Source organism: Theropithecus gelada, chromosome X (genome assembly GCF_003255815.1).
Source record: "Theropithecus gelada isolate Dixy chromosome X, Tgel_1.0, whole genome shotgun sequence".
NCBI lineage: Eukaryota > Metazoa > Chordata > Mammalia > Primates > Cercopithecidae > Theropithecus > Theropithecus gelada.
Window position 1 is genome coordinate 127465529 of NC_037689.1, and position 26989 is coordinate 127492517.

The 26989-nt window shown below is 45.3% G+C and overlaps 1 protein-coding gene across 3 annotated transcripts; it reads left to right on the plus strand.

Moving 5' to 3' along the window:
* The first annotated feature begins 1817 nt into the window (after positions 1-1817).
* On the plus strand, positions 1818-26989 carry UTP14A (UTP14A, small subunit processome component). 3 transcript variants are annotated; one of them, XM_025373429.1, is made up of 15 exons: positions 1818-1933; positions 3043-3118; positions 4809-4879; positions 5414-5478; positions 7451-7593; positions 8194-8349; positions 15709-15828; positions 15926-16020; positions 17005-17128; positions 17223-17300; positions 17739-18135; positions 22315-22715; positions 23433-23626; positions 23756-23855; positions 26573-26989. In XM_025373429.1, the coding sequence occupies exons 1-15, from the start codon at positions 1908-1910 to the stop codon at positions 26843-26845; spliced, it is 2319 nt and encodes a 772-aa protein (XP_025229214.1). In that variant the 5' UTR covers positions 1818-1907; the 3' UTR covers positions 26846-26989. The 3 variants fall into 3 exon arrangements, with proteins under 3 accessions (XP_025229214.1, XP_025229215.1, XP_025229216.1); XM_025373430.1 differs by lacking the exon at positions 8194-8349; XM_025373431.1 differs by lacking the exon at positions 5414-5478 and having other exon boundaries at positions 1888-1933.

Here is a 26989-nt window from a genome sequence, read left to right on the forward strand (position 1 = left end):
TTGCAGTGAGCTGAGATCCGGCCACTACACTCCAGCCTGGGCGACAGAGCGAGACTCCGTCTCAAAAAACAAACAAACAAAAAGAAACATCATCATTTAGGGAGTAAGTATATTAAAAACATCCAGCAGAGAAGACTGAGGAAGATGGTCATAGGGTTAAGATACCAGGAGAGAGTGGTGTCATGAAATCTCAGGATGGAGTTTCAACAATGACAAAATTGTCTTCAATCCCACTAGAAAGTAAGCTCTAGGAAACTATGGGACATATCTGCTTTGTTCACCAATGTATTCCCAATGCCTAGAGGCTTGGCACATAGTAGATGGCCAAAAACATTTCATGAATAAGAAAACAAATTAGCTGGGCGTGGCGGCTCACGCCTGTAATCCCAGCACTTTGGGAGGCCAAGGTGGGAGGATCATCTGAGGTCAGGAGTTCGAGACCAGCCTGACCAACATGGTGAAACCCCGTCTCTGCTAAAAAATAAAAAAATTAGCCAGGCGTGGTGGTGCACGCCTGTAATTCCAGCTACTCGGGAGGCTGAGGCAGGAGAATCGCTTGAACCCGGGAGGCGGAGGTTTCAGTGAGCCGAGATCGCGCCACTGCACTCCAGCCTTGGCAACAAGAGCAAAACTCTGGGAAAGGAAGGAAGGAAGGAAGGAAGGAAGGGAGGAAGGGAGGGAGGGAGGGAGGGAGGGAGGGAACAGACAGTTATTAAATACCACACAAAGTTCTAGGAACCGAAAGACTGAGAGGTATCCATTTTATTTAGCAACTTTGGGTGTCGCTGATCTTGTCCAGAGCAATTTCTGTGGAATAATGGGGCAAAAGCAAAAATGGGAATGGATTAAAAGAATGAAAAGAATGTTCTTGTCTATTATTTTTCTACAATCATCATATATATATATATACACACACATACATTAGGCAGGGCCCAGTGGCTCACGCCTGTCATCCCAGCACTTTGCGAGGCCGAGGCGGGCGAATCACTTGAGGCCAGGAGTTCCAGACCAGCCTTGCCAACATAGCAAAATGCCATCTCTACTAAAAATGCAAATATTAGCCGAGCATGGTGGCAGGCGCCAGTAATCCTAGCTACTCCGGAGGCTTAGGCAGGAGAATCGCTTGAACCTGGGAGGCAGAGGTTGCAGTGAGCCGAGATCACGCCACTGCACTCCAGCCTGAGCGACACAGCAAGGCTCTGTCTCAAAAATAAATAAATTCTTAAAAGTTGATGGGAGAAAAAAAGTTGTTTAAAATAATTTTTTTAAAGTTGATAGGAGGTGAGGAAGCGTAGCTACTGACGGCCCATTCTTGGATAAAATATTTTGACTCAGGAAATGAAGAACAGAGCTGCAATTACAAGGGATCAAAAGATATTTTTCCTTAAATGGAAGGAAACTTGTTTTGTTCACCATCGGATCTCCGGGGCCCGGCACAATCTGGCCACTTAATGGGCATTCAATAAACCCCCGAGCTGGCTGGTGGCCGGCTTGCAGGACTCTGTCGCACAAGGACGGGCGCTGGAGTCTTTCCTTCTGGATTATGTAGGGACGAATGAAGGCGCGGGCTCAGTCCCTGACAGCGCAGTACCTTCGCCCTAAGCTAACCCACCCTAGGCCGCGTGGAAACCAGGGACCAGGAGGACAGACACCGGCGCACCAGAGAAATACGGGGTGGGTGGAGAAAAGAAAGCCCCACCCGCTGACAGCCGTTTCATCTCCAGCCTCGCCGTTTTACGCAGGCCCCTCCCTACACGGCTCCTGCTTCTCACACGCCTTGTACGCAACGGAACTGACGTGTACGTCGCGAGCGATTGACGGAAACAGAAATTGCTTTGCGGCCGGCACGGAAATTGCTTTCCTTCGGCTTCCGTTCTTGGTCCATGTGAGAGAAGCTGGCTGCTGAAATGACTGCGAACCGGCTTGCAGAGAGGTGAAGGGCAACGAGGGGAGGGGGGATTCTGGGTCTCGTTGGGGGCCGGGTTCCCCAGCTTTTGGGAAATGGGCGCCCCCTTTTAACAGATGGCAGTGGTTCCCCTCAAGAGCTGGCCACTTGTTCCTGTTTTCCGCGATCCAGCCTTTAAAGCCCTTTTAATTTCATTCACTTACTCCGCTCCTCAGCTGTATAGCCGCATCCCTGTTGGTCCTGATGCTGTTTCTGCCTCCCCAGCTCATTTACTATGTTTCACATTCCTCGTCACGTGACCCCTTTTTCAGCCTCTGCCGCGGCGCGATTTAATCCTCTGCGCAGGCAGTGCAGGCGTTATAAACTCCCCGAATCTTCGAAAGCTTTGCTGACTGGAGTCATCGCCACGTTTTGGCTCCTATGATGTTTTGTGCCTCCCCTCCCCGCCCCCGGAACTAAATGTAGTCCGTTTAGTAATGTTGGCTTTGCAAATACTAATAATATATGCTGTTAAGTAACGGTAAATTTTGTAATTTGTGGGTACCAGTCTCCTTAGTTAAGCACCTACTTTGCTAAGCAGGCCCCAGGGAAAATGGCTTACTCAGCTGCTTTCGACCTGTTTCTCCATTCCTGGGAACAAGTGATCAAGATGACACTTTTGATCAGGCTGCCTATCAAAGAGTCAAACGTGGAGGATGCTTAGAAATATTAATCGTGAAACTGCCTTGCCTCCAGGGCTAGCAACAGCGTCTTTGGCCATGTTATTCTAGGGTCTGACATTTTTACAGCTTCCCATAGGTCATAGGAAATGTTGTGCCAATCACTGAAAAGTGTTACCTCTTTTACATGCAGTTTTGAGTCAGGCATCATTCCTGGAGGTGATGCCTGACATCAGTCTAAATTTCACGTCTTGACAAGTTTTCAAAGGCGTTCATGCTGCTTTATATATCTTCTGAGGGATAGGGCTATTCTGTGTTGAAGTTACAATGTTTACGAGATTGTTTTAATAGATTAGACATTGCTTCAAATAATATTTCTCTATTAAATTTCAACTTTTATTATAATTAAGGGATACATATGCAGGTTTGTTACATGGGTATATTGCATTCACATTTCTTTGTTGCCTCTTTTAACAGCCTTCTGGCTTTGAGCCAACAGGAAGAACTAGTAGATTTGCCAAAAGACTACCTCTTGAGTGGGAGTGAAGATGAGGTGGGTGACAATTGCTAAACTGCCTTCAAAATTAGGGTAGAGAGCACATTCCTGGAATGGAAAGGTGTGACAATATTCTATGTATTTGTTCAGGTCTCTCAAATTAATTACAAATGGTTAGTGTTTCATATATAAGTTACTGTATCATATTAAGTGCTATAAGGATTTGGAAACTAAGTTACACTCACTACCCGCAAGTTGCATAAGTATAATTTATAAAACCAACTAAAACAGGCCTGGCTGGTGGCTCACGCCTGTAATCCCAGCACTTTGGGAGGCTAAGGCAGGGAGATAACCTGAGGTCAGGAGTTCAAGACCAGCCTGGCCAACACGGCAAAACCCTGTGTCTACTAAAAATACAAAAATTAGCTGGGTGTGGTGGTGTGTGCCTATAATCCCAGCTACTATTGAACCCAGGAGGTGGAGGTTGCAGTAAGCCAAGATCACGCCACTGCACTCCAGTCTGGGCAATAGAGCAAGACTCCGTCTCAAAAAAAAAAAAAAAAAAAAAAGACTGAAACACATGGTCCTCATGATATGATTTCCCAAGTTTGGATTTCTATAGAGCGTTATTTAATTATCTGACTGAAATATGCATATGTATTTTAAGCTGGATCTCCAACAGATGCTATAAGAATTCCAATTCTTTATTTCCCTTACAAAAAAACACTTTTTTTTTCCCTTGGGTTGGGGGCACACAACACATCTATTTTAATAACAAGGAGGGTTTTTTTTTTGGTCTATTTTTTTTATGCTTGTCGTGTTCTTCGTAGGAAAAGCCAACTTAACTTGGAGGCCGGGTGTGGTGGCTCACACCTGTAATCCCAGCACTTTGGGAGGCCAAGGCAGGTGGATGACTGGAGGCCAGGAGTTCAAGACCAGTCTGGCCAACATGGTGAAACCCCGTCTTTACTAAAAATACAAAAATTAGTTGGGTGTGGTGGCACTCGCCTGTAATCCTAGCTATTCCAGTGGCTGGGGCAAGAGAATCACTTCCAGGAGGTGGAGGTTGCAGTGAGCTGAGATCACACCACTGCACTCCTTCCTGGGCAACAGAGCGAGACTCTGTCTCAAAGAAAAAAAAGCCAACTTTGTAACTGGCTATGACTTACACTATATGTCAGGGTTTCCATGTTAGATCATACTATATATTTTATACAGAAACACCATTTTAAGCCCTTTTTGTCTAGAAGCAAGTTAGGACAGACACATGACATTAGCTCCCTTTTAGTTTGAGCTGGAATGCTTGCACACCAGACCTCTTCCAATTCCCCAGTTCTCTACTGACCAAAAGAACAAGAGATTTGGCCGGGCATGGTGGCTCACACCTGTAATCCCAACACTTTGGGAGGCCAAGGCAGGCAAATCACAAGGTCAGGAGATCGAGACCATCCTGGCTAACACAGTGAAACCCCATCTCTACTAAAAATACAAAAAATTAGCCAGGTGTAGTGGCGGGTGCCTGTAGTCCCAGCTACTCAGGAGGCTGAGGCAAGAGATTGGCATGAACCCGGGGGTGGAGCTTGCAATGAGCTGAGATCATGTCACTGCACTCCAGCCTGGACCACAGAGAGAGACTCTGTCTCATAAATAAATAAATAAAGAGCAAGAGATTTTATGTGAGACTCAATTTCCATGTTGTCTTTTCCCTCCCCCTCATCCTGATGGTTTTTCCTTTTCTGTGTCTTAGGGGGACAATGATGGAGAGAGAGAGCATCAAAAGCTTCTGGAAGCAATCAGTTCCCTTGATGGAAAGAATAGGTAACGTTCCTGTCAGTTAGGGCAGGTTATATAGTTGATTCCATGAGATTTCTCTGCAGCTAATATTTATTGAGTGCTTCATGTAAAGACCTTAATACCAGTGCCTAGCATATAGTAAGCATTATGTAATTGTTAGCTATTACTAGTCTTAGTGCTATTACTGTAAGCATTTGCAGTCTTATTCCACAATGAAAATCTTTTAAAGCATTGAGTAGGCATTACTTAACCCCATTAGAGAAGTAAATTGACTTACCCCCAAGGTCAGCTGGCTAATATGTTATAGGTTCAGGTGTGTTTAATCTAAGTCCAATATGTTTTCCACTATGCTTACCTTGTAATAAAGAGAAGAGATGAGGGTTAGATAACCAAGTCCAAGTTAGGAACAGATCTCCTTGCTGCATCATGACAAAACCTGACCCTAGAAGAAATACAAGAAACCAAAGCCCTGTATGAAGAGAGAAGTGTTTGTCTCTCCCACCCCTAAGCCCCCATAAAATTTATCCATTCCTATTATATCGTTTTGCCTAATTTCAGGCGGAAATTGGCTGAGAGGTCTGAGGCTAGTCTGAAGGTGTCAGAGTTCAATGTCAGTTCTGAAGGTAAGTTGAACAAAGGAAGATACCCATGCATGAAACTTGTGGGGTTCCAAGGGCATAGTGTTCACCTCACCCCCCAGGAACTGTTTTTGATGTAGTTAATGACTCATACCATAAATACCTGGGAGAGTGGGTGAAGAAGTGTAGTCAGATGCCCTTCAGTTTCTTCCATCTCTCAAAGAAAGCCTAGAAGGCTGTGGTCAAGGTATGCTACCGAGTTTGATGAGATACTTCTAGGATAGAGGGACATGAATGAAGACAGCTGCCTCTTAGTAACTTAGTCATAATTCATATTTGTACAATTTCATTTTAATTTCAGTTCTCTTAACAATGCTTTGAGTTAGGAAACAGGCAAATGTTCTCTTCAGCCAGAGCTCAGAGAAGTCAAGTTACTTGTTCAAGGGCCTTTGCCTAGTACAGTGTTTTTCAACCTTTGCTTTTTTACTGCTCCCCTGAGAGGAGCCTTTTAAGACATTTTTTCCTCATTGTATCCCTCCCACTATGCCCCTTCCCCAGGAAATCAAGTCCTAAGGAATAAGAGTTTGTTGGACAGAGTTGAGCCTTGGAGGGACACAAAACATTGTAATATCTAAGATTCTTTTCATACTCCCCCAGAAAGAACCAATTTTCACCCTGGGGTGGGCGGGGGGGGTGGTAAAAATTGCCCCTGTTCAGAATACATGCTCTAATAAGTGGCAGCCGTGGGATTTTATCCTAATACTGAGTCTAGATGCCAAATCTTTTTCACCCTGTTCACAACTTAGGCAGCTAGAATGGGTTTTGCATTCGTAGTAATCACTGGTGTAGCCTCCTAGGGCAAATAACAATGTATTCCAAGCATACTCATTCAGTGGATATTTATTGTGTTTCTACTAGGTAGCAGTATCAGGAAGTGTTGTAGATACCAAGGCTACAGTAGCGAATAAGATGTGAGCTCCTGGGGCTTACTTTCTAATAAAGGGAGACAATAAGAGAGGATGATGCAATAAAGCGACTAAGTGGCTACTTTAGATTGGTTGGTCATGAAAGGCCCCTGAAGAGGCAAAATTGAAGCTGAGATCTGAATGACAAGTCAAGTGAACCATGCAAAGATTAGGGAAAGTATTTCAGGCCAGGGAACAGCTAGCACAAAGGCTCTAAGGTAGAAACATGCACAGCATGTTGAAGAATGGGAAAGAGGACCCTGTGACAAGAGCATGGTGGAGGGTGGGGGGTGACATGAGGTTAGAGAGGCAGATGGGGATTAGATCTCATAGGACCGTGTCGTTTAGGTAGATGAGATTCAAAGTATAATGGGGAGTCACTGGAGGATTTTCAGCAGCGTCATGACATGCTGTGGTTTATATTTTCAAAAGATCATTTTGGGCTGGGTGCAGTGGTTTACACCTGTAATCCCCAGCACTTTGGGAGGCTGAGGTGGGCAGACTGCTTCAGCCCAGCAGTTTGAGGCTGGCCTGGGCAACATGGCACAACCCTATCTCTACAAAAAAAGATGCAGAAAATTAGCCATGCGTAGTGGCACATGCCTATAGTGCCAGCTACTTGGGAGGCTGAAGTGGGAGGATTGCCTGAGCCTGGGAGGCAGAGATGGCATCACTGCTCTCCAGCCTAAGTGACAGAGTGAAACCCTGTCTCAAAAGAAAACAAACAAAAGAAATATCACTTTGGTTGTTTTTATTTTTGGCTGTTATGTGAAGAATGAATTGCAATAGGGCAAGAGTAGAAGCACCAGGAGAAAAGAAAATGAGTTTTGAATAAATATTTTCCCCTATCTTCTACCCCCTAACACGTTTGGGGATGAATGTAGAGTGATAGTGTTGGCATGGCTAGAAATAGGCAATTGAAGTAAGATAATTATTCCTGCTTCTCTGCACATTTGCCATCTACTGGCATTTTCTACTGAGGCTTCTGCCTACATTATATTGAGATCTTGCCTCACTTCTTGGTCTGACTAGAAAGTTTGACCTTTCTACAGGATCAGGAGAAAAGCTGGTCCTTGCAGATCTGCTTGAGCCTGTTAAAACTTCATCTTCTTTGGCCACTGTGAAAAAGCAACTGAATAGAGTCAAATCAAAGAAGACAGTGGAGTTACCTCTGAACAAAGAAGAGATTGAACGGGTAAGCTATAGAGAAGGTGGTCTATTAAGGGAAAGAAATTGTGTTGACAAGGGAAAATAGGGTAATAGAAAGAAGGGAAAGACCTGAAAAATGGGAGAAGGGGGAGCTGTGATTTCCCCACTATGGATAAGATTAAAAATAATCTAGGAGTGCCAGGCGCAGTGGCTCACGTCTGTAATCCCAGCACTTTGGGAGGCCGAGGCAGGCGGATCACCTGAGGTCAAGAGTTCGAGATCAGCCTGGCCAGCATGGTGAAACCCCGTCTCTACTAAAAATGCAAAATTAGCCTGGTGTGGTGGCACACGCCTGTAATCCCAGCTACTTGGGAGGCTGAGGCAGGGGAATCGCTTGAACCAGGAGGTAGAGGTTGCAGTGAGCCGAGATCGTACCATTGCTCTCCGGCCTGGGCGACACAAGTGAAACTCCATCTAAATAATAATAATCTAGGAGAAATTGCAGTCCTGAGAAGCAAGCGGTAACCTCTAGCATCCTGATTCTTTCGTGGGCTAAGAAACGTTGTTTCCTAATTTCTTGTTAGTCCTTTGGGTTTGATGCTTTAATCTTGTGGCTCTTTCCTTTTACATACTTTGTCTGCTTCAGATCCACAGAGAAGTAGCATTCAATAAAACCGCAAAAGTCCTCTCCAAATGGGACCCTGTCGTCCTGAAGAACCGGCAGGCAGAGCAGCTGGTTTTTCCGCTGGAGAAGGAGGAGCCAGCCATTGCTCCCATTGAACATGTGCTCAGTGGCTGGAAGGTGAGTACAACAAAATGAAACTGAACTTCATTGAAAGGTGAGATTTTATAAGTTGGAGATTTCAGAGCCTGCAATTGATTTGATTGGACATGTTAAGCTAAACCCCAGCATAAGTCATTTTAGCTTAGTGCTCAGAAAGAAGGGATTGCCCATAGTCATTGTCAGTCATGTGACTGACATGTCAGTCACAATAGCTCTGTGATCACTTTTTTTTTTTTTCTTGAGACAGGGTCTCGCTCCGTCACCCAGGCTGGAGTGCGGTGGCACGATCTCAGCTCACTACAACCTCCGCCTCCTAGGTTCAAGCGATTCTCCCGCCTTAGCCTCCCAAGTAGCTAGGATTACTGGCACGCACCAACACACCCAGCTAAATTTTTTTGGGGATTTTTAGTAGATACAGGGTTTCGCCATGTTGGCCAGGCTGATCTCAAACTCCTGACCTCAAATGACCCGCCCACCTCAGTCTCCCAAAAGTTTTGTGATTACAGGAATGATGAGCCAACGCGCCCAGTCTCTGTGTCACTTTTCATCTGCTTGTAGTATACAGTACTTGGCTATTTCCATGTTTTTGTGTTAAACCATGTGATTGCCCTTATAGCAGGAACATAATAATGTTTTCTTTCTTTTACTCCAGTTTTTTAAAAGCATTTAAAGCCACATTCTGATCCTAGGGAAATCAGGAACTCGGTAGTATTAATGATGCCTTAGTGAGGATATGTGAACAACAGAAGCCAAAGTTTGCTTGTACAGGAATGAATACCACATTAAAATATGTGTTGCTGGCAATGACTAGAACTTCAGCAGGTAACTTATTATGACTCTGAGCTGCAGGGCAGGGGTTTAGAGCTGGGTTTCCCAAACACTAACCCCTAACAAAGTTTTTGTCTGAAACAAAAGGATAATTGTAAGTATGTTTGTTTGGTGGGTGTAATGTTGCCAGTTCTTTTTTATTATGAGGTTATTCTTTCTATTTTAGTGGTGTTGAAATGTCTTTTCTTCTATGAAATGATGGTGGTAGTAAATGATGGGATTGGGGATGAAATGGTAGTTATGCTCTTGGCAAAATTAGAAGTTGGAAATCCTATGTTGGTCCCTAAAGTCTCGGTTTTTAGTCTGAATAGCTGCTTTAGAACAGCTAGCCTACTTGTCCAATACACCATTGGTATGGAGTCTATAGTCTATAATGGGCTGATTAATCTTAAATAGATGCCCTCTTTGTGCTTCTCCTCTTTACTTTCCAAAAACCCAAGAATAGTAGTTTCTTAGGCGTTGGGAAGTTGAGCTAATTAAAGCTAATCAAAGTAAACATTGCTTGCCACAATAGCTAGAAATTGAGCAAGTAGTTGCTTATTATGGGGATAAGCTGTTTCTGATGTTTTTGCTGAAGTCACTACCATTCTCTTTCTAGGAGGCTTCCTTTTCTACATGAAAAAGAGATCAGGTTTAAAGTGTGGCTGCAGGATGAAGGGAGACTTTAGAAAAAAAAAATCAGAGGTAATACAATTTGTAGGATTCAAAAATAAAAAAGCATAGAAGATATGTAGTGAAAAGTTTGACTCCACCCTCTGCCCCATCTGATCATTTTTACCCCCATACTCACCACTTGCATAAGTTTGCTGTTGTTGTCTTAGAATTTCATTTTTATATTCACGTTTACCTCCTTTTTAAATAAAAAGAATGGTAGCATGCTACTACACACTGTCCTCCACCTTGCTTTTTCCAAATGACAGTGTAATCTTGGAGATAGCAGGAAAATGCCAAGTTTGTTATTAAAAATGAGATGGGGCCGGGCGTAGTGGCTCACGCCTGTAATCCCAGCACTTTGGGAGTCCGAGGCGGGTGGATCACCGGAGGTCAGGCGTTTGAGACCATCCCGGCCAACATGGCGAAACCCCATCTCTACTAAAAATACAAAAATTAGCGGGGCATGGTGGTGTGTGCCTGTAATCCCAGCTACTAGGGGGGCTGAGGCAGGAGGATCACTTGAACCTCGGAGGCGGAGGTTGCAGTGAGCCGAGATCGTGCCACTGCACTCCAGCCTGGGCAACAAAACAAGACTCCATCTCAAAATATATACATAAATAAATAAAAAATAAAAACTAGATGGTAGTGGAGGAGGTTACACTAAGAATAGCACAACCTCTTCAAGATAGAGTGAGGCTCAGATGTTATACATTGAATATGCCATGCCATTCATTCATTCTAAGACTGACTTTTGAGAAATTATGCTAGTAGGGCACAGAGAAATAAGGAAGTGCTTAGTTCAGAGGGTGCTTTGTGGCTAGCAACTCCTAGGTCTCTCCTTACAACTTAGAGTGCAAAGTACCAACAACTAGTATATGCTGTATTAGGGTTTCTAGAGATTGAATATCAAGTCTCAGGCTGGGCACGGTGGCTCACGCCTGTAATCCAAGCACTTTGGGAGGCTGAAGCAGGTGGATCACCTGAGGTCAGGAGTTCAAGACCAGCCTGGCCAACATAGTGAAACCTCGTCTTTACTAAAAATACATAAAAGAGCCAGGCATGGTAGCACATGCCTGTAGTCTCAGCTGCTGAGGAGGCTGAGGCAGGGGAATTTCTTGAATCCAGGAGGCGGAAGTTGCAATGAGCCGAGATCACACCACTGCACTCAAGCCTGCAAAAAAAAAAAGAAAATTGAAAGTCTGTACTATAGTTTTGGTTCAGCTTCCTAAAATTTTGTTTAGCTGCAAATAATTAAGTGGGATATTGCATGAGAAGGCAATTGTAAACTGCAAAGTGCTAGAAATGCTGTAAGGTAACTTCTTTCACCCCTCTCCTCACTATTCTCTGTGTACACCACTATTTACCAAGGTATTCTCCTTGAAACCTTAGTCTCTCAGTATGCCCTCACAAGAGGAGAGGAGGCATTGCTAGAAAATGCTGCATGCCCCTACTGGAGATTGGAGAGTCACAACATGCTTTAGCATTTTAAAGGCTGTGAAACAGGCCGGACGGACGTGGTGGCTCACGCCTATAATCCCAGCACTTTGGAAGGCTGAGGTGGGTGAATCACCTGGGTTAGGAGCTCGAGACCAGCCTGGCCAACATGGCAAAACCCCATCTCTACTAAAAATATATACAAAAATTAGCTGGACATGGTGGCTTATACCTGTAATCCCAGCTACTCCGGAGGCTGAGGCACCAGAATCACTTGAACCCAGGAGGTGGAGGTTGCAGTGAGCCAAGATTGTGCCACTGCACTCCAGCCTGGGCAACAGAGTGAGACTCTGTCTCAAAAAATAAAAATAAAGGCTATGAAACAATGGTGAAGACACCTGTTGGATTTAATTTAACTTAGGGTATACAAACTGATTTTATTAAAATTTCAATAAATTGAATTTTAAGCTTTTAACAGGGGAAGCAAATCTTGTTATCTGATAAGGAATGTGTTTGGGGAAGAGCTGGTCTGTCTCCACTGCTGCCTCCTCTCCCTCACCTTCTTCCCCTACTGCCCCACTATAACTTCTCTCAAAAGGCATTAGTGAGGGGCCTCCGAATTGCCAGATCCCAAGCCCTCTTAGTCTTTAGCGTATTTGACACCATTAGCACATTTCATTCTAAAAATCTCTCCCCTCTAGCTTCTGTGATATACTCTGGGTATTTACTCTCTCTGGCTTTCCTTAGTCCTTTTTATGCTTGCTCTGTAAATTCCATACTTTTGTTTGTTTGTTTGTTTGTTTTTTGAGATGGAGTCTCGCCACCACGCCCAGCTAATTTTTTGTAGTTTTTAGTAGAGATGGGGTTTCACCGTGTTAGCCAAGATGGTCTCGATTTCCTGACCTCTTGATCCGCCCACCTCGGTCTCCCAGAGTGCTGGGATTACAGGCGTGAAAATTCCATACCTTGGCTGGGTGCGGTGGCTCACACCTGTAATCCCACCACTTTGGGAGGCCAAGGCGGGCAGATCACGAGGTCAGGGGATTGAGACCATCCTGGTTAACACGGTGAAACCCCGGCTCTACTAAAAATACAAAAAATTAGCCGGGCGTGGTGGCGGGTGCCTGTAGTCCCAGCTGCTCGAGAGGCTGAGGCAGGAGAATGGCGTGAACCCAGGAGGCGGAGTTTGCAGTGAGCCAAGATCGCGGCACTGCACTCCAGCCTGGGCAACAAAGCGAGACCCCATCTCAAACAAAAAAAAAGAAAATTCCATAACTCTTGACTATCACTCTCAACCCCTTCTTTGGAGCTCCAGTCTTATATTCCATGTGACTAGCAGGAGTCACCTGGGTCTCCCATGTGCACCTTAAACTTAGTCCAGTCCAAAGTAAGCTTCGCATTTCCTTTCCCCAGACTTCCAAAACCTATACCCCTTCATTCTGCAACTCAGTTAACAGCGTAACTTCCTACCCTAGTCACTTAGGTTGGACCCTCAGTCATTTGATTCCTACTTGACCCCTTCACTATCTCCCTCTCCGCCAGCTTATACAGGGGCCTAGGCCTGCAAATTCTGTCTCTGTAATAGCCCTTAGGCTCCTATTTTCTCTTCATTTTCATTTTCATTGCCCTAATTGAGGCCCTCATCGAACCTTTCCTTTGGAACTTTACATATATCCTCTACACAATCAGCAGGATTTTCTTGCTGAAACACGAAATTGATTGTTGCTCTCCTTAAAATCCTTCAAAGGCTGTTCACTTACAGAATAAAATAAAATTACCTAGCATTTTAGCTATGTTGGACAACACATTCTATTACATACCACTCCTTTCCCTGTGTCTGTGTTTTTGCTTATGCTCATCTGTTTGGATTTTTTTTTTTCCTCCTGACAGAACTGTACTTAGGCCTCAAAGCCTAATTCAAAAGGTCACTTCCTTCCCCAAGCCTAACCTACCTCCTAATAATATTTAATGGTGATTTCCTCTGTGATTACCCCTATAGAATAACGTAGCAGTATGTGTTTAACCCATTATGTTATGCTGTTTGTGTTGTATATGTCTGTGCTCTGAAAGGCTGTGAGCTCCATGAGGACAGGAACTATCTTAATCAATTGTGTATTCCTAGCACCCCACACAAGTGCCTGGAATATAGCTACAATCAACAAATGTTTGTAAACTGATTTGAATTGAAGGGACATTACAGCATTGTAGTATAAATCACTTTGCAGCCTGTGATTGATCACTACTGCAAATACTAAAAATGGAAGAACACGTACCTTTACTATTCAGTAAAACAGTTTTATGGTTAAATCAATAGCATCGTGTAACATGTGATGATGTGCGTTTATGCATTTATCCAAATATTTGTAAGTTTAATACTGACCATGATGTATATGGCTATTGAAGAAAACCACACATAATATGTGTGTGAGGTTTGAAACTAGCTCTGTTGCCTAGGGCTGTCTTTGTGCCTTGCCAGAATGTGGACCATGGCATGATCGGCCTGATTATTTAGCCATCCTCAAGATAGCATGTGGAATAACTGGTTTACAGTACATTCGTTTCATACATACTCTGCCTAGCATGCAAAATTAACTGGAAACTGAGGAATTGGAGCCAAAGTTAGAAAATGAGGAGAGTTCAATTTGAACCATCAGGAAACAGGCTAATTACATGAAGGTCTTTTTCTTTTTTTTTTTTTTTTTTTTTTTTAAACATAATAAATAGAGATGGGGTTTCACCATGTTGCCCAGGCTGGTCTCAAACTTGTGGGCTCAAGCAATCCTCCTGCCTCAGCCTCCCGAAGTGCTGGGATTACAGGCCTGAGCCACCATGCCCATCCTATATTTTTTTAAAGGCAATATCCTTTTGTGCTCAAGAAATTAAGACACACACCCCACCACAAACTACATTTGAAGACTGTGCCAAAAAAATGTCATGTTTTTTCTCATTTTCTTTCATCAGTAATTAATGATACCAAGAACACTTATATGCATGGTTTATAGCAGTGGGCTATGGTCAAAAAAAGTTGGGCTTCCCCTCTGAGATATTTGCAGATCTATTTCCTAGGTATATCATCAATGGCAAATAATGCTTATCTTAAGATCTAACCTCACAGGGCATGCTGGGCTCATGCCTGTAATCCCAGCACTTTGGGAGGCCAAGGCAGGAGGATTGTTTGAGGCCAGGAGTTTAAGACCAACCTGGGCAACATGGTAGGACCTTGTCTCTACAAAAAATAAAAAACATTAGCAGACATGGTGGCTTTCACTTGTGGTCCCAGCTGCTCAGGAGGCTGAGGCAGAAGGATCACTTGCACTAGAGGTGGAGGTTGCAGTGAGCTGAGATTGGAGTGCCAGTGGACCCCAGCCTGGGTGACAGAGGAAGACTGTGTCTCAAAAAAAAAAATAAAATAACCGCCCCTTCCCTCTAGAAGTATTCTAAAAGAAGGCTTATGATATGCATTTGAGATTCCTAACTATAAAGTAATAGTTATGTGCTTCAAATAATACATAACAATACAGGGACTCAAGGGCAATGTGCCTAGATTCTTAAGAGAATGGAAATCTGTTTAACATATATTGGTAACCTGGGCCGGGCGCAGCGGCTCATGCCTGTTATCCCAGCACTTTGGAAGGCCAAGGCGGGCGGATCATGAGGTCAGGAGAACGAGACCACCCTGGCTAACATGGTGAAACCCTGTCTCTACCAGAAATACAAAAAATTAGCCAGGCGTGGTGGCAGGCACCTGTAGTCCTAGCTACTTGGGAGGCTGGGGCAGGAGAATGGCGTGAACCCGGGAGGCAGAGCTTGCAATGAGCCGAGATTGTGCCACTGCACTCCAGCCTGGGCAACACAGCAAGACCCGTCTCAAAGAAAAAACATACTGGTAACCTGAACACAGTGATCCTTCTCAGCAGTATTAGAGAGTAGCCTCAGCATCTCCCTGCTGAAGTTGTCATATAAGAATCAAATAAGGCTTTATTTACACTGCTGACAACAAGACTGGAACCCCCTTCTCTTGCTGTAACAGCCAATCCTATCCACTTATGATTCCAATTATAGTGTCATAAGTTAGATAATCATAGTAAAGAGAGAAAGCTGTAAGAGCATGGCTTAAGACTCAGAATGTTGGCCGGGCGCGGTGGCTCAAGCCTGTAATCCCAGCACTTTGGGAGGCCGAGACGGGCGGATCACGAGGTCAGGAGATCGAGACCATCCTGGCTAACCCGGTGAAACCCCGTCTCTACTAAAAAATACAAAAAACTAGCCGGGCGAAGTGGCGGTTGCCTGTAGTCCCAGCTACTCGGGAGGCTGAGGCAGGAGAATGGCGTGAACCCGAGAGGAGGAGCTTGCAGTGAGCTGAGATCCGGCCACTGCACTCCAGCCTGGGTGACAGAGCGAGACTCCGTCTCAAAAAAAAAAAAAAAAAAAAGACTCAGAATGTTTTGTTGCTTCTTTCAGGCAAGAACTCCCCTGGAGCAGGAAATTTTCAACCTCCTCCATAAGAACAAGCAGCCAGTGGCAGACCCTTTACTGACCCCCGTGGAAAAGGCCTCTCTCCAAGCTATGAGCCTGGAAGAGGTAAGTGTGTCATAGGCCCTTCACACCCAGGCATGCCACGCTTCTCCTAGCATTTGTCTTCTGGCCCAGATGTCACTGTAAATATCATTTGTTGTAGGCAAAGATGCGCCGAGCAGAGCTTCAGAGGGCTCGGGCTCTGCAGTCCTACTATGAGGCCAAGGCTCGAAGAGAGAAGAAAATCAAAAGTAAAAAGTAAGGAGGCCCCTGTGAACTGGCCTTTGGTTCCACAGAAGAAAGTCATGTGGCTCATCATAAATTCTTTGGAGAGAACCTTTGATGCGGCAACTAGAGTCATGTAGATGAGGTCCCAAACAGGCGTGACTAGCCTTTTGTTCCCCACAAACCAACCTCATACAGTTTTGCCAAAAAGAGGACTATTCAGTTACTTTCTCTACCTTCCAAGGCATCACAGAGTGGTTCTGCAGAATGAGCTCTGAATTCCAGAGCTGTTAAGGCCAATAGGGCTTCCTTCCTGCCTTTTTGCCTCTTTGAAACTTGTTGGCCACATGTGGTGGCTCATACTTGTAATCCAAGCACTTTGGGAGGCCAAGGTGGATGGATCACTTGAGCTCAGGAGTTCAAGACCAACCTGGGCAACTGGTAAAACTGGCTGGGCACGGTGGCTTATGCCTGTAATCCCAGCACTTTGGGAGGCTGAGGTGGGTGGATCACTTGAGGTAAGGAATTCAAGACCAGCCTGGCCAACATGGCAAAACCCCATCTCTACTAAAAATACAAAAATTAGCCAGGCGTGGTAATGTGCACCTATAGTCCCAGCTACTTGGGAGGCTGAGGCGGGAGGATCGCTTGAACCCAGGAGGTGGAGGTTGCAGTGAGCCAAGATCACATCACTGCACTCCAGCCTGGGTGACAGAGTGAGACACTGTCTTAAAAAAAAAAAAAAAAAAAATGAAACTTATTCTACTCCTCCCTTGAGTTATAGAGGCAAAGGAGACTCTTTGAGCCACAGAGGTCTACCCTGAGGACTGTGGGTACCAAGAATCCTGCCAGTCCTCTCAGGTCCCAAAGTGACTCCCTATAGCCAACTAGTTCTATGATGCCCGTTCCAGCCCCCTGCCTAGGGAACCCATTGGGTAGTATGGGCACTTGTGCCTATGACATCCATGCTTCAGCTAAATTGCTAAACTCTTCCCTCCTACCCCTCTTACCCTACAGGTATCACAAAGTTGTGAAGAAAGGGAAGGCCAAGAAAGCCCTAAAAGAGTTTGAACAGCTGCGGAAGGTTAACCCAGCTGCGGCACTAGAAGAACTGGAAAAAATTGAAAAGGCCAGAATGATGGTGAGACTACGTCTTGCCCCACCCCCACCCCTTTGAACCAGCTTTCCTTGGAAGCCACTAAAGGTCTAAATCTCACTCTGTTCTTTCTTTCTAGGAAAGAATGAGCCTTAAGCACCAAAACAGTGGGAAATGGGCCAAGTCAAAGGCAATTATGGCCAAATATGACCTGGAGGTAAGAGACCCTTGGGGTGAGAGAAGATCTGGAATTGGAGGATGCTAGCAGAAGCAGAGTTGGGGAAGAGCCATGAGGATGGATGGAAAACCAGGAATCTAAAAAGGCATCAGAAAAATCTCTAAGGCAGAAAGGAAAATGACCAGAAACAAGGTGGAAAAGGAGAGATGAAAGGGAAACAGCATTGAAGGCAAGTCCAAAGCAGGAGAGGAGCTTTTTAAAATCTTATTTCACCTGTTGATTCCTTGAAGACAAAGAATTTGTCTTCCATTTTATACCACAGCTATTAACCCAGCATTGTAGATGCAGTTTAAACAGTAGGTACCAGTAAGAAATACCAAGTCAAATCGAGAGGAGGCAGCTTTATGAAATGGACCAGGAAAGGTATTATTGCAGTCACTAATGACAGGGCTCTCATGCTGTGACTCTTTCCTCCAGGCTCGCCAAGCTATGCAGGAACAGTTGGCCAAGAACAAAGAACTAACACAGAAACTCCAGGTAGCCTCTGAGAGTGAGGAAGAGGAGGGAGGCACAGAAGAAAAAGTGGAAGAACTCCTTGTCCCTGATGTAGTGAATGAAGTGCAGATGAATGCAGACGGGCCAAATCCCTGGATGCTCAGGAGCTGTACCAGTGACACCAAAGAGGCTGCAACCCAGGAGGACCCTGAGCAACTGCCAGAGCCTGAGGCCCACGAAGTTTCTGAAAGTGAGGGAGAAGACAGACCAGTGGCAGAAGAAGAAATTTTGTTGAGAGAATTTGAGGAAAGGCGATCCCTTAGAAAAAGGTCTGAGCTCAGCCAGGATGCTGAGCCAGCAGGCAGTCAAGAAACAAAAGGTGAGCTGTGATCAAATGGAAGGGAGAAATTCCTAGTGCTGTGGACAGACTATGGGAGAAAAAAAAAATGTGTCCACCCACACACACAACTGCATAGTGATTAGGCTCTAGGGACTTGCAAGAGTGCAGGCACTGGATCCCTGTAGAGAAATTACATTCATAACTACTCTTCTTTGAAGGCATTTAATAAGCAGTCATCTGCATGGCCATGCAACGTGGTTCAGGCACATTTTCTGTTTTGGGGGGCTCACAGCCTTCAGAAAGCCATAATAACTAAACCATCCTTGAAGTTAGGGTGTGAGTTAGTGTTCCTGGTACCTACACACCAGGGAGAAGTACATATGGTAGAATGGCAAATCTGAAAGTCCATTCACACCTATAGACACAGATAGGTCAATTTTGAGACATTAGGAAACATCTTCTAATTGCCGGATTTTTTTGTTTTGTTGGTTAAGTAGGAGTGGCATTTTTAGCACTTCTTAATTCTAGTTTATGTGTGTCTACATGGGGTGAGACTTTACGGAATGAATGACTCCACGGGGCTACATGGCAAATTAGAATTGTGACTCCATGCTCAGGCTCTATTTGTACTTTATATTTTCTACCTGTTATCTTGAAGAGATCTTATTAACAGTGTTAGCACCTGTGAGATTGGTCAGCGTTCCCATTTTTGGCAATAAACCAGGACACTAAAAAGCCTGCCTAGGAAAACTACCTACATTGAGAAATCACTTGGCTATCTGGACAAATTACCAGGTCTGGTTTGGTTCCACATAGGAATGCATTTAGATGACGGCAAAAATCTGGTTTTACATGGCAAAAAAAAATTATTTTTTTTCTTCTTTTTTTTTGTTTAAGAGACAGGGTTTTGCTTTGTCATCCAGGCTGGAGTACAGTAGTACAATCATACCTTACTGCAGCCTAAGACCTCCCAGGCTCAAGCGATCCTCTTGGCTCAGCCTCCCAACTAGCTGGGACTACATGTATGTGCCACCATGCTGAGCTACGTTTTTGTAGAGACTGAGGTCTTGCTCTGTTGCCCAGGCTGGTCTTGAATTCCTGGCCTCAAGCTATCCTCTCACCTCAGCCTCCCAAAGTGTTAGGATTACAAGTGTGAGCCACCGCACCCAGACTCCTTTTTTTTTTTCCTTTTTTTTTTTTCAGGTTTCCACATACAAAAATTTATTTTAAAAGAGCTATAATTTAGAATGTATTGTGGTGACCTTTACTTAATAGTTTTGGCTGGATATTTCTGGGATTAACAATTGCAAGCAGTGGCCGGGCGCAGTGGCTCAAGCCTGTAATCCCAGCACTTTGGGAGGCCGAGACGGGCGGATCACGAGGTCAGGAGTTCGAGACCATCCTGGCTAACACGGTGAAACCCCGTCTCTACTAAAAAAATACAAAAAACTAGCCGGGCGAGGTGGTGGGCGCCTGTAGTCCCGGCTACTCGGGAGGCTGAGGCAGGAGAATGGCGTAAAAACCCGGGAGGCGGAGCTTGCAGTGAGCTGAGATCCGGCCACTGCACTCCACCCTGGGCGACACAGCGAGACTCCGTCTCAAAAAAAAAAAAAAAAAAAAAAAAACAATTGCAAGCAGTCACTTCTGAGAGAATTTTGGAAAGCAGCACAGTGGGCTGAGATTGTTGGGGTGTCCATATATGACCACAGGACCCTAGTGGCTTTCTCTTAAGCCCCCTCAACAACTGACCATCTATCTAAATGTGCAGAGCGGCTGACTGTGATATGAAAGGATGAAAGACAGATTTGTATTTCTTTAGACAGTAAATAAATCAAATTTTCTCAAACCTTCCAAGAGTGTCCTAAAATACTGGAAAGTCACGGACCCCAATGAAAATGAACAAGGAAACCTGATTCTTGAGAAATAAACATCCATGTGTCCAAAGGCCAGATCTAAGGAGCTACAATGGCTTCATGCCAAAGCTAGAGAGCAGGATCAACTTGGGAATGGTGGCAACTTGAGTCAATGAAAAAGCCAGTTTAGAAGCATGTCACTGCCAGGTTTCCCTCCAGACTCTTTTTTTTTTTTGAGACAGGTGTCTGTCATCCAGGCTGAAGTGCAGTGGTGCAACCTTGGCTCACTGCAAGCTCCACCTCCCAGGTTCAAGCAATCCTCCTGCCTCAGCCCACAAGTAGCTGGGATTATAGGCATGCGCTACCACGCCCAGCTAATTTTTGTATTTTTAGTAGAGACGGGGTTTCACCATGTTGGTCAGGCTGGTCTCAAACTCCTGGCTTCAAGTGATTCACCCACCTCAGCCTCCCAAAGTGCTGGGATTACAGGTGTGAGCCACTGTGCCCAGCCAGCCCCTCCAGACTCTTAAGACTAGTGTTATTTGCTCAGATGTTGCCAGTGGAAGTGTGAGCTACATCCACTGGATAAAGCAGCTACTTCATCCCTTGACTCAGCAACAGCAGATTATGAAATACTGCTTTAAAATACAGAGTAGAAATTCTTGAGTCAAGATGAAAATCCTGGCCGGGCGCGGTAGCTCACACCTGTAATCCCAGCACTTTGGGAGGTCAAGATGGGTGGATCACGAGATCAGGAGATCGAGACCACCTTGGCTAACACGGTGAAACCCTGTCTCTACTAAAACTACAAAACATTAGCCGGGCACGGTGGCGGGCACCTGTGGTCCCAGCTACTCAGGAGGCTGAGGCAGGAGAATGGCGTGAATGCGGGAGGCGGAGCTTGCAGTGAGCCGAGATTGCACCACTGTACTCCAGCCTGGGCGACAGAGCGAGACTCTGTCTCAAAAAAAAAAAAAAAAAAAAGATGAAAATCCTGGATAAGGTTTTTATAAGCAGTAAAGCATAAATTACAATGAAGTTGCATTCAGAAGCCACCTGTTAAAGTGGCTTCCTTTTTTAAAATTTGGAACTTGGGGCAATCTTCCCAAGTGGGGTTTACTGCACGAGGAACTTAAGCCACAGTCCCAGTCATACAGTGGAGTGGATCATTGGCAAAGCTGGGAATAGGACCCAGGACGTCTGCTTTCCAACATGCTACTTTTTTTTTTTTTTTTGAGACAGGTCTTGCCCTGTTTGCCCAGGCTAGTATGCAGCGGCACAGTCACAGCTCCCTGCAGCCTTGACCTTCCGGCTCCAGCGATCCTCCCAGCTTAGCCTCCCAAGTAGCTGGAACTACAGATGCACACTGCCATGCCTGGAAATTTTTTGTTGTTGGGGGAGTGGAGGTGGTAGAGATGAGTTCTCACTATGTTGCTTAGGCTGGTCTCGAACTCCTGGGCTCAAGCGATCCTCCCCACTTGGCCTCCCAAAGTGCTGGCATTACAGGCGTGAGCCACCATATCCAACATCGCACATGCTCCGTTTTTCTTATTTATTTATTTTTTTTTGAGACAGAGTCTTGCTCTGTCACCCAGGCTGGAGTGCAGTGGCGCAATCTCAGTTCACTGCAACCTCCGCCTACCTGGTTCAAGTGATTCTCCTGCCTCAGCCTCCCAAGTAGCTAGACTACAGGCACATGCCACCATGCCCGGATAATTTTTTGTATTTTTAGTAGAGACACGGTTTCACCGTGTTAGCCAGGTCTCGATCTCCTGACCTCATGATCTGCCCGCCTCGGCCTCCCAAAGTGCTGGGATTACAGGCATGAGCCACCGCGCCTGGCCACATGCTACTTTTAATTACCAAACTCCGTTGCCTGCTATGATTAGTGTACTCTCTAGGAGATTCAATGTACAGAATCTTCTTTTCCCTGTTTGTCCTCGTTAGAATGTCTTATGTGGTACCTAGCACTTGGTGGGTGCTCAACAAATGCTTACCAACCAGACAACGTACATACCTCCTTTTCCTGACACAGATTTCTTTTTTTTTTTTTTTTTTTTTTTTGAGACGGAGTCTTGCTCTGTCGCCCAGGCTGGAGTGCAGTGGCGCGATCTCGGCTCACTGCAAGCTCTGCCTCCCAGGTTTATGCCATTCTCCTGCCTCAGCCTCCTGAGTAGCAGGGACTACAGGCGCCCGCCACCATGCCCAGCTAATTTTTTGTATTTTTAGTAGAGACAGGGTTTCACCATGGTCTCGATCTCCTGACCTTGTGATCCGCCTGCCTCGGCCTCCCAAAGTGCTGGGATTACAGGCGTGAGCCACCGCGCCCGGCCTTTTCTGACAGCTTTCATTCTTTTTCCCCCAGATTCCAGCAGCCAGGAAGTGCTGTCTGAATTGAGAGTACTATCTCAGAAATTGAAGGAAAATGATCAGTCCAGGAAGCAAAAAGCAAGTTCAGAGGGGACTATTCCTCAGGTCCAGAGAGAGGAACCTGCCACAGAAGAAGAGGAGCCCCTGTTGCTACAGAGGCCAGAGAGAGTACAGACGCTGGAAGAACTAGAAGAGCTGGGAAAAGAAGAATGTTTTCAAAATAAGGAGCTTCCCAGACCTGTGTTAGAAGGGCAGCAGTCAGAGAGGACCCCAAATAATCGCCCTGATGCCCCTAAGGAGAAGAAAAAGAAGGAGCAAATGATCGACCTACAGAACCTCCTAACCACACAGTCTCCCTCCGTGAAGTCTTTGGCAGTTCCCACAATAGAGGAGCTGGTGAGCAGAGCCAGGGTGGTGGGCCATTGTTCAGAAAGTGTCCTTGCACAAGGAGTAATGAAGCTTTGTTTCGCTGCGGGCACATTTCAGTAATTGAGAAGTCCAGAATAGTATAGGGCCAGGCTAGTCCTAAAACAGTGATGTTTTAATAGATGCAGATATATGGGTGCTGTCAAGACCCCTATTTCCGAAACCCTGATCCACCAAAACTCCTCTGGGGTGACTCTAATACTGCTCTCAGAGGAAAGAGGGAGTAACTCAGAGTTCTGACCAGATCCCAGGCAGGACAACTCGAAGGTGAGTCATTGAACTGTTGCCAAAGTTTTATTCAGTGGGATCTCAAATGGTCTAAGACTCCCCAGTTAATCTGAAACTCAGTGAAGCATCCTGGCACCTGTCTTTTAAGGGATATAAGCTAGACGAAGCCTACAGTCTGGCCACTTAGAGCTCCTGCTGCTAACACGGGCCATTCCTTCCTCCACCCTGCAGCTTCCTTACTCAAAAGTTTAAAATTGTGTCATATGATAATGAGCTAGAGATACTTACCCTAAGAAAACTGGAGCATGATTGGCTGCGCACTAGTTTGTATCTCAAGACCATCATTGTTCAGCACTTCCCTCTAGAGGGCGCTAAAATGTCACGACCCAAAATTCAACCGTTCTCGCCATGAACCACAGCTCATAAGCCAAGCTGTACCTCTCGCTTGTTTCTCCCCAGGAAGATGAAGAGGAGAGAAACCAAAGGCAGATGATAAAGGAAGCTTTTGCTGGGGATGATGTCATCAGAGATTTCTTGAAAGAGAAGAGGGAAGCCGTGGAGGCTAGTAAGCCAAAGGACGTGGACCTGACGCTACCTGGCTGGGGCGAGTGGGGTGGTGTGGGCCTAAAGCCCAGTGCCAAAAAAAGACGCCGGTAAGAATGCAGAAGAAAGTCTGTCAAAAGGGCACTAGGTTCTCCCCCATCGCCCTTCGGTGTCCTCCCTACCCTTTTGACTAAGTCCTTAATGCTCCTAGTCAGATGTCCTATTGTTTTGCTTTCCAGGTTTCTCATTAAAGCCCCTGAGGGTCCTCCAAGAAAAGATAAAAATTTGCCAAATGTGATTATTAATGAGAAGCGCAACATCCACACAGCGGCTCATCAGGTGAGAACTTAGAGAGTTCTTTAGCTGCCTGACTTTCTTGCTTGAGAGGAGTATTCTAGTGATCTGTAGTCAAGAGGGACGTGTGATCTTGACCACAGAATCAAATCTATTGTTTTTGCTGAATGGCTGTTACATTTATCATCTCAGATAGACTATGCTGTTTTAATTACTGGCCAGGAAAAAAGTTTAGAGTCAAGGTAATGCTCAAACAGAGGCTATAAGGTTTGAGCTGTAGCTTAAGAAAAATGAAGACAAACCGGTACTTGTTCAGGAGAATGAGAAGATTGTAAGTTGTGTCACATGATAACGAGCTGGGGATGTTTACAAGAGAAGAAAATTTGAGCGTGATTACGGTGTTCAAGTATATCGAAGGTTACTGTATGAAGTCACATAAAGTAGAAGTTAGAGGAGATACAGAATTCAAGGCTGCTCTGGGAGTATAAGTACATGTAAAGGGGACTCAAGAATGAGATTGGACTAGATGACCTTCATGTTCCCTTCAATTCTGACATCTGTCCCCAGCCAGTATATTGAAATGAGTTACATTTTTCCCTCTGAAGGAATAAGGAACTAATGGCTACAGAACAGAGGTAAGAAGATATACATTTCAGTAACATTCTTTTTTATCTTATTTTGTGAACCAATCACTGCAGAAACTGAAACGTAACTACTGCAGTCCCAATTAAGGCTATATAACTAGAAAATAGGCAGTTACACGATAAGGGAAGGGGGGAAAGGGTGCTTCAGTGGGCCAGGATTCCAGGTGATGGGTAGAGTATAGAGCTCAATAAAGACGACCCTTCCCTTCCAGGGGTCTATTTGTTTTTTTAATGCAGTCATGGCAAACTGACAAATAGTTTTCTAGGAATCTCCCCTGATTTTCATCTTTTTAATAAGTTACTGCAGGTTCCAACATGCAGTAGAATAAAGTGCTTCAAGGTGCCTAGGGGGGACTTCTGAGACTGAATACTTTGTCCAGGTGTTCTCTTTGTCCAGGTGTTCTCTTTTTCTGTTGCCCTGGTTGACAAGCACAGATGTAGCCGTCAACCCAAATAAGACATTCCCTTAACTTAAAGAGAATTTGTTTCCTTCACTACTACCAGGACCACCAGATAGTGCTTAGCTTCTCTTGAGTATTCCACTGAATGTTTCCAGAGACTACTGATTTGCTTTTTTTGTTTTTGTTTTGTTTTCAGATGGAGTCTCACTCTGTCACCCAGGCTGGAATGCAGTGGCATGATCCCAGCTCACTGCAACCTCCACCTCCCAGGTTCAAGCTATTCTCCTGTCTCAACCTCCTGAGTAGCTGGGATTACAGGCATGCGCCACTACGCCCAGCTTATTTTTGTGTTAGTAGAGACGGGGTTTCAGCATGTTAGACAGGCTGGTCTTGAACTCCTGACCTCAAGTGATCTGCCTGCCTCGGTCTCCCAAAGTGCGGGGATTACAGGTGTGAACCACCGTGCCCTGCCAAAGACTACTGATTTTTACATCCCCATTTTCTGCTTACGTGTCTTCCTCCTTTGGCCATTGCGGAAGTGTTGAAAGATTATTTAAATGTCTGAAGGTAGAAATGTGGTGGAGGAATACCAGGCAAGGAAACAGGAGCTTTGGGTTCTGTTCTCCAATGCTGCTCCTCATTTACTTAGGTCCATCATTTCCTCCCTCTAAGCCAAATTTTCAGGCCAGAGATGACCATTGCCAATATCTAGGGCCTTCCAGCTCTACATTCTGTGGTGCCAAAAGAAGATGAAGCCAAGTGGGCCGGGTGTGGTGGCTCACGCCTGTAATCCCAGCACTTTGGGAGGCCGAGGTGGGCAAATCATGAGGTCAGGAGATCGAGACCATCCTGGCTAACACGGTGAAACCCTGTCTCTACTAAAAAAAAAAAATTAAAAAATATTAGCCGGGCATGATGGCGGGCACCTGTAGTCCCAGCTACTCAGGAGGCTGAGGCAGGAGAATGGCGTGAACCCAGGAGGCAGAGCTTGCAGTGAGCTGAGATCACACCACTGCACTCCAGCCTGGGCGACAGCGAGACTCCATCTCAAAAAAAAAAAAAAAACCCAAACAAAAACAAACAAACAAAAAAAGATGAAACTAAGTGTAACGGCCTGGTAGAGTTCAGGATTCGGGTTCCTTGAAACATCAATCCTAAGAGAGGGAAGGAGGAGACTGAGAGCATAAAGACGGTAGAAAAGTTATAAAATCCACAGGGATACAAAATGGTCTGGATTCTTGCAGTCACAGTGTTACATAGGAAAGCTCACTCTGGGACAACAGCCCTGGAGCTCCTGTAGCTGGATAGGGACAGTGTCACTTGTAATCCCAGCTACTTGGTAGGCAGAGGTTGCAGTGAGCAGAGATCACCCCACTGCACTCCAGCCTGGGCAACAGAGTGAGACTCTGTCTCAAAAAAGAAAACAAAAACAAAGACAGAAGTAGTGTCAGGTTGGTTTTTTTAGACCCTGAATTGTTGAATAAACAGGGGATCCAGAGCCAACTTAGGCCCCCCTACTCCCAAATGTCATCAAGCAGATTTGACTCCTAAGAGCAGATGGGAGCGATGGGATGCCTTAACCTCTCAGTCTCTTCAGTTGCAGTCATCATGTGGAACCGTGGCCTGTACCAAAATAGTACCTGATGAGAGTTGTCAGTACAGTGTATAACTGCACCCCAGGCCTGCCTCATACCAAATCATTCTCCTTCCTTTCCAGGTACGAGTGCTTCCATATCCATTTACCCACCATTGGCAATTTGAAAGGACCATCCAGACCCCCATAGGATCCACATGGAACACCCAGAGGGCTTTCCAAAAGCTGACTACTCCCAAGGTCGTCACCAAGCCAGGCCATATCATTAACCCCATAAAAGCAGAGGATGTGGGCTACCGGTCTTCCTCAAGGTCGGACCTGTCTGTCATACAGAGGAATCCAAAACGAATCACCACACGTCACAAAAAACAGCTGAAGAAAAGCTCTGTAGATTGAGTTGCTGGAGGAGTGACAGCCAGGAGCCCTGACTTCACTTCCTTTGGTCCAGTTTTACTCTGGTACAGGGTGGATTCCAAAACTGGCTCAGTACATTGCATGTAGTTGAGCCACATTTTAAAAATAAAGGCATTTTTTAATCTA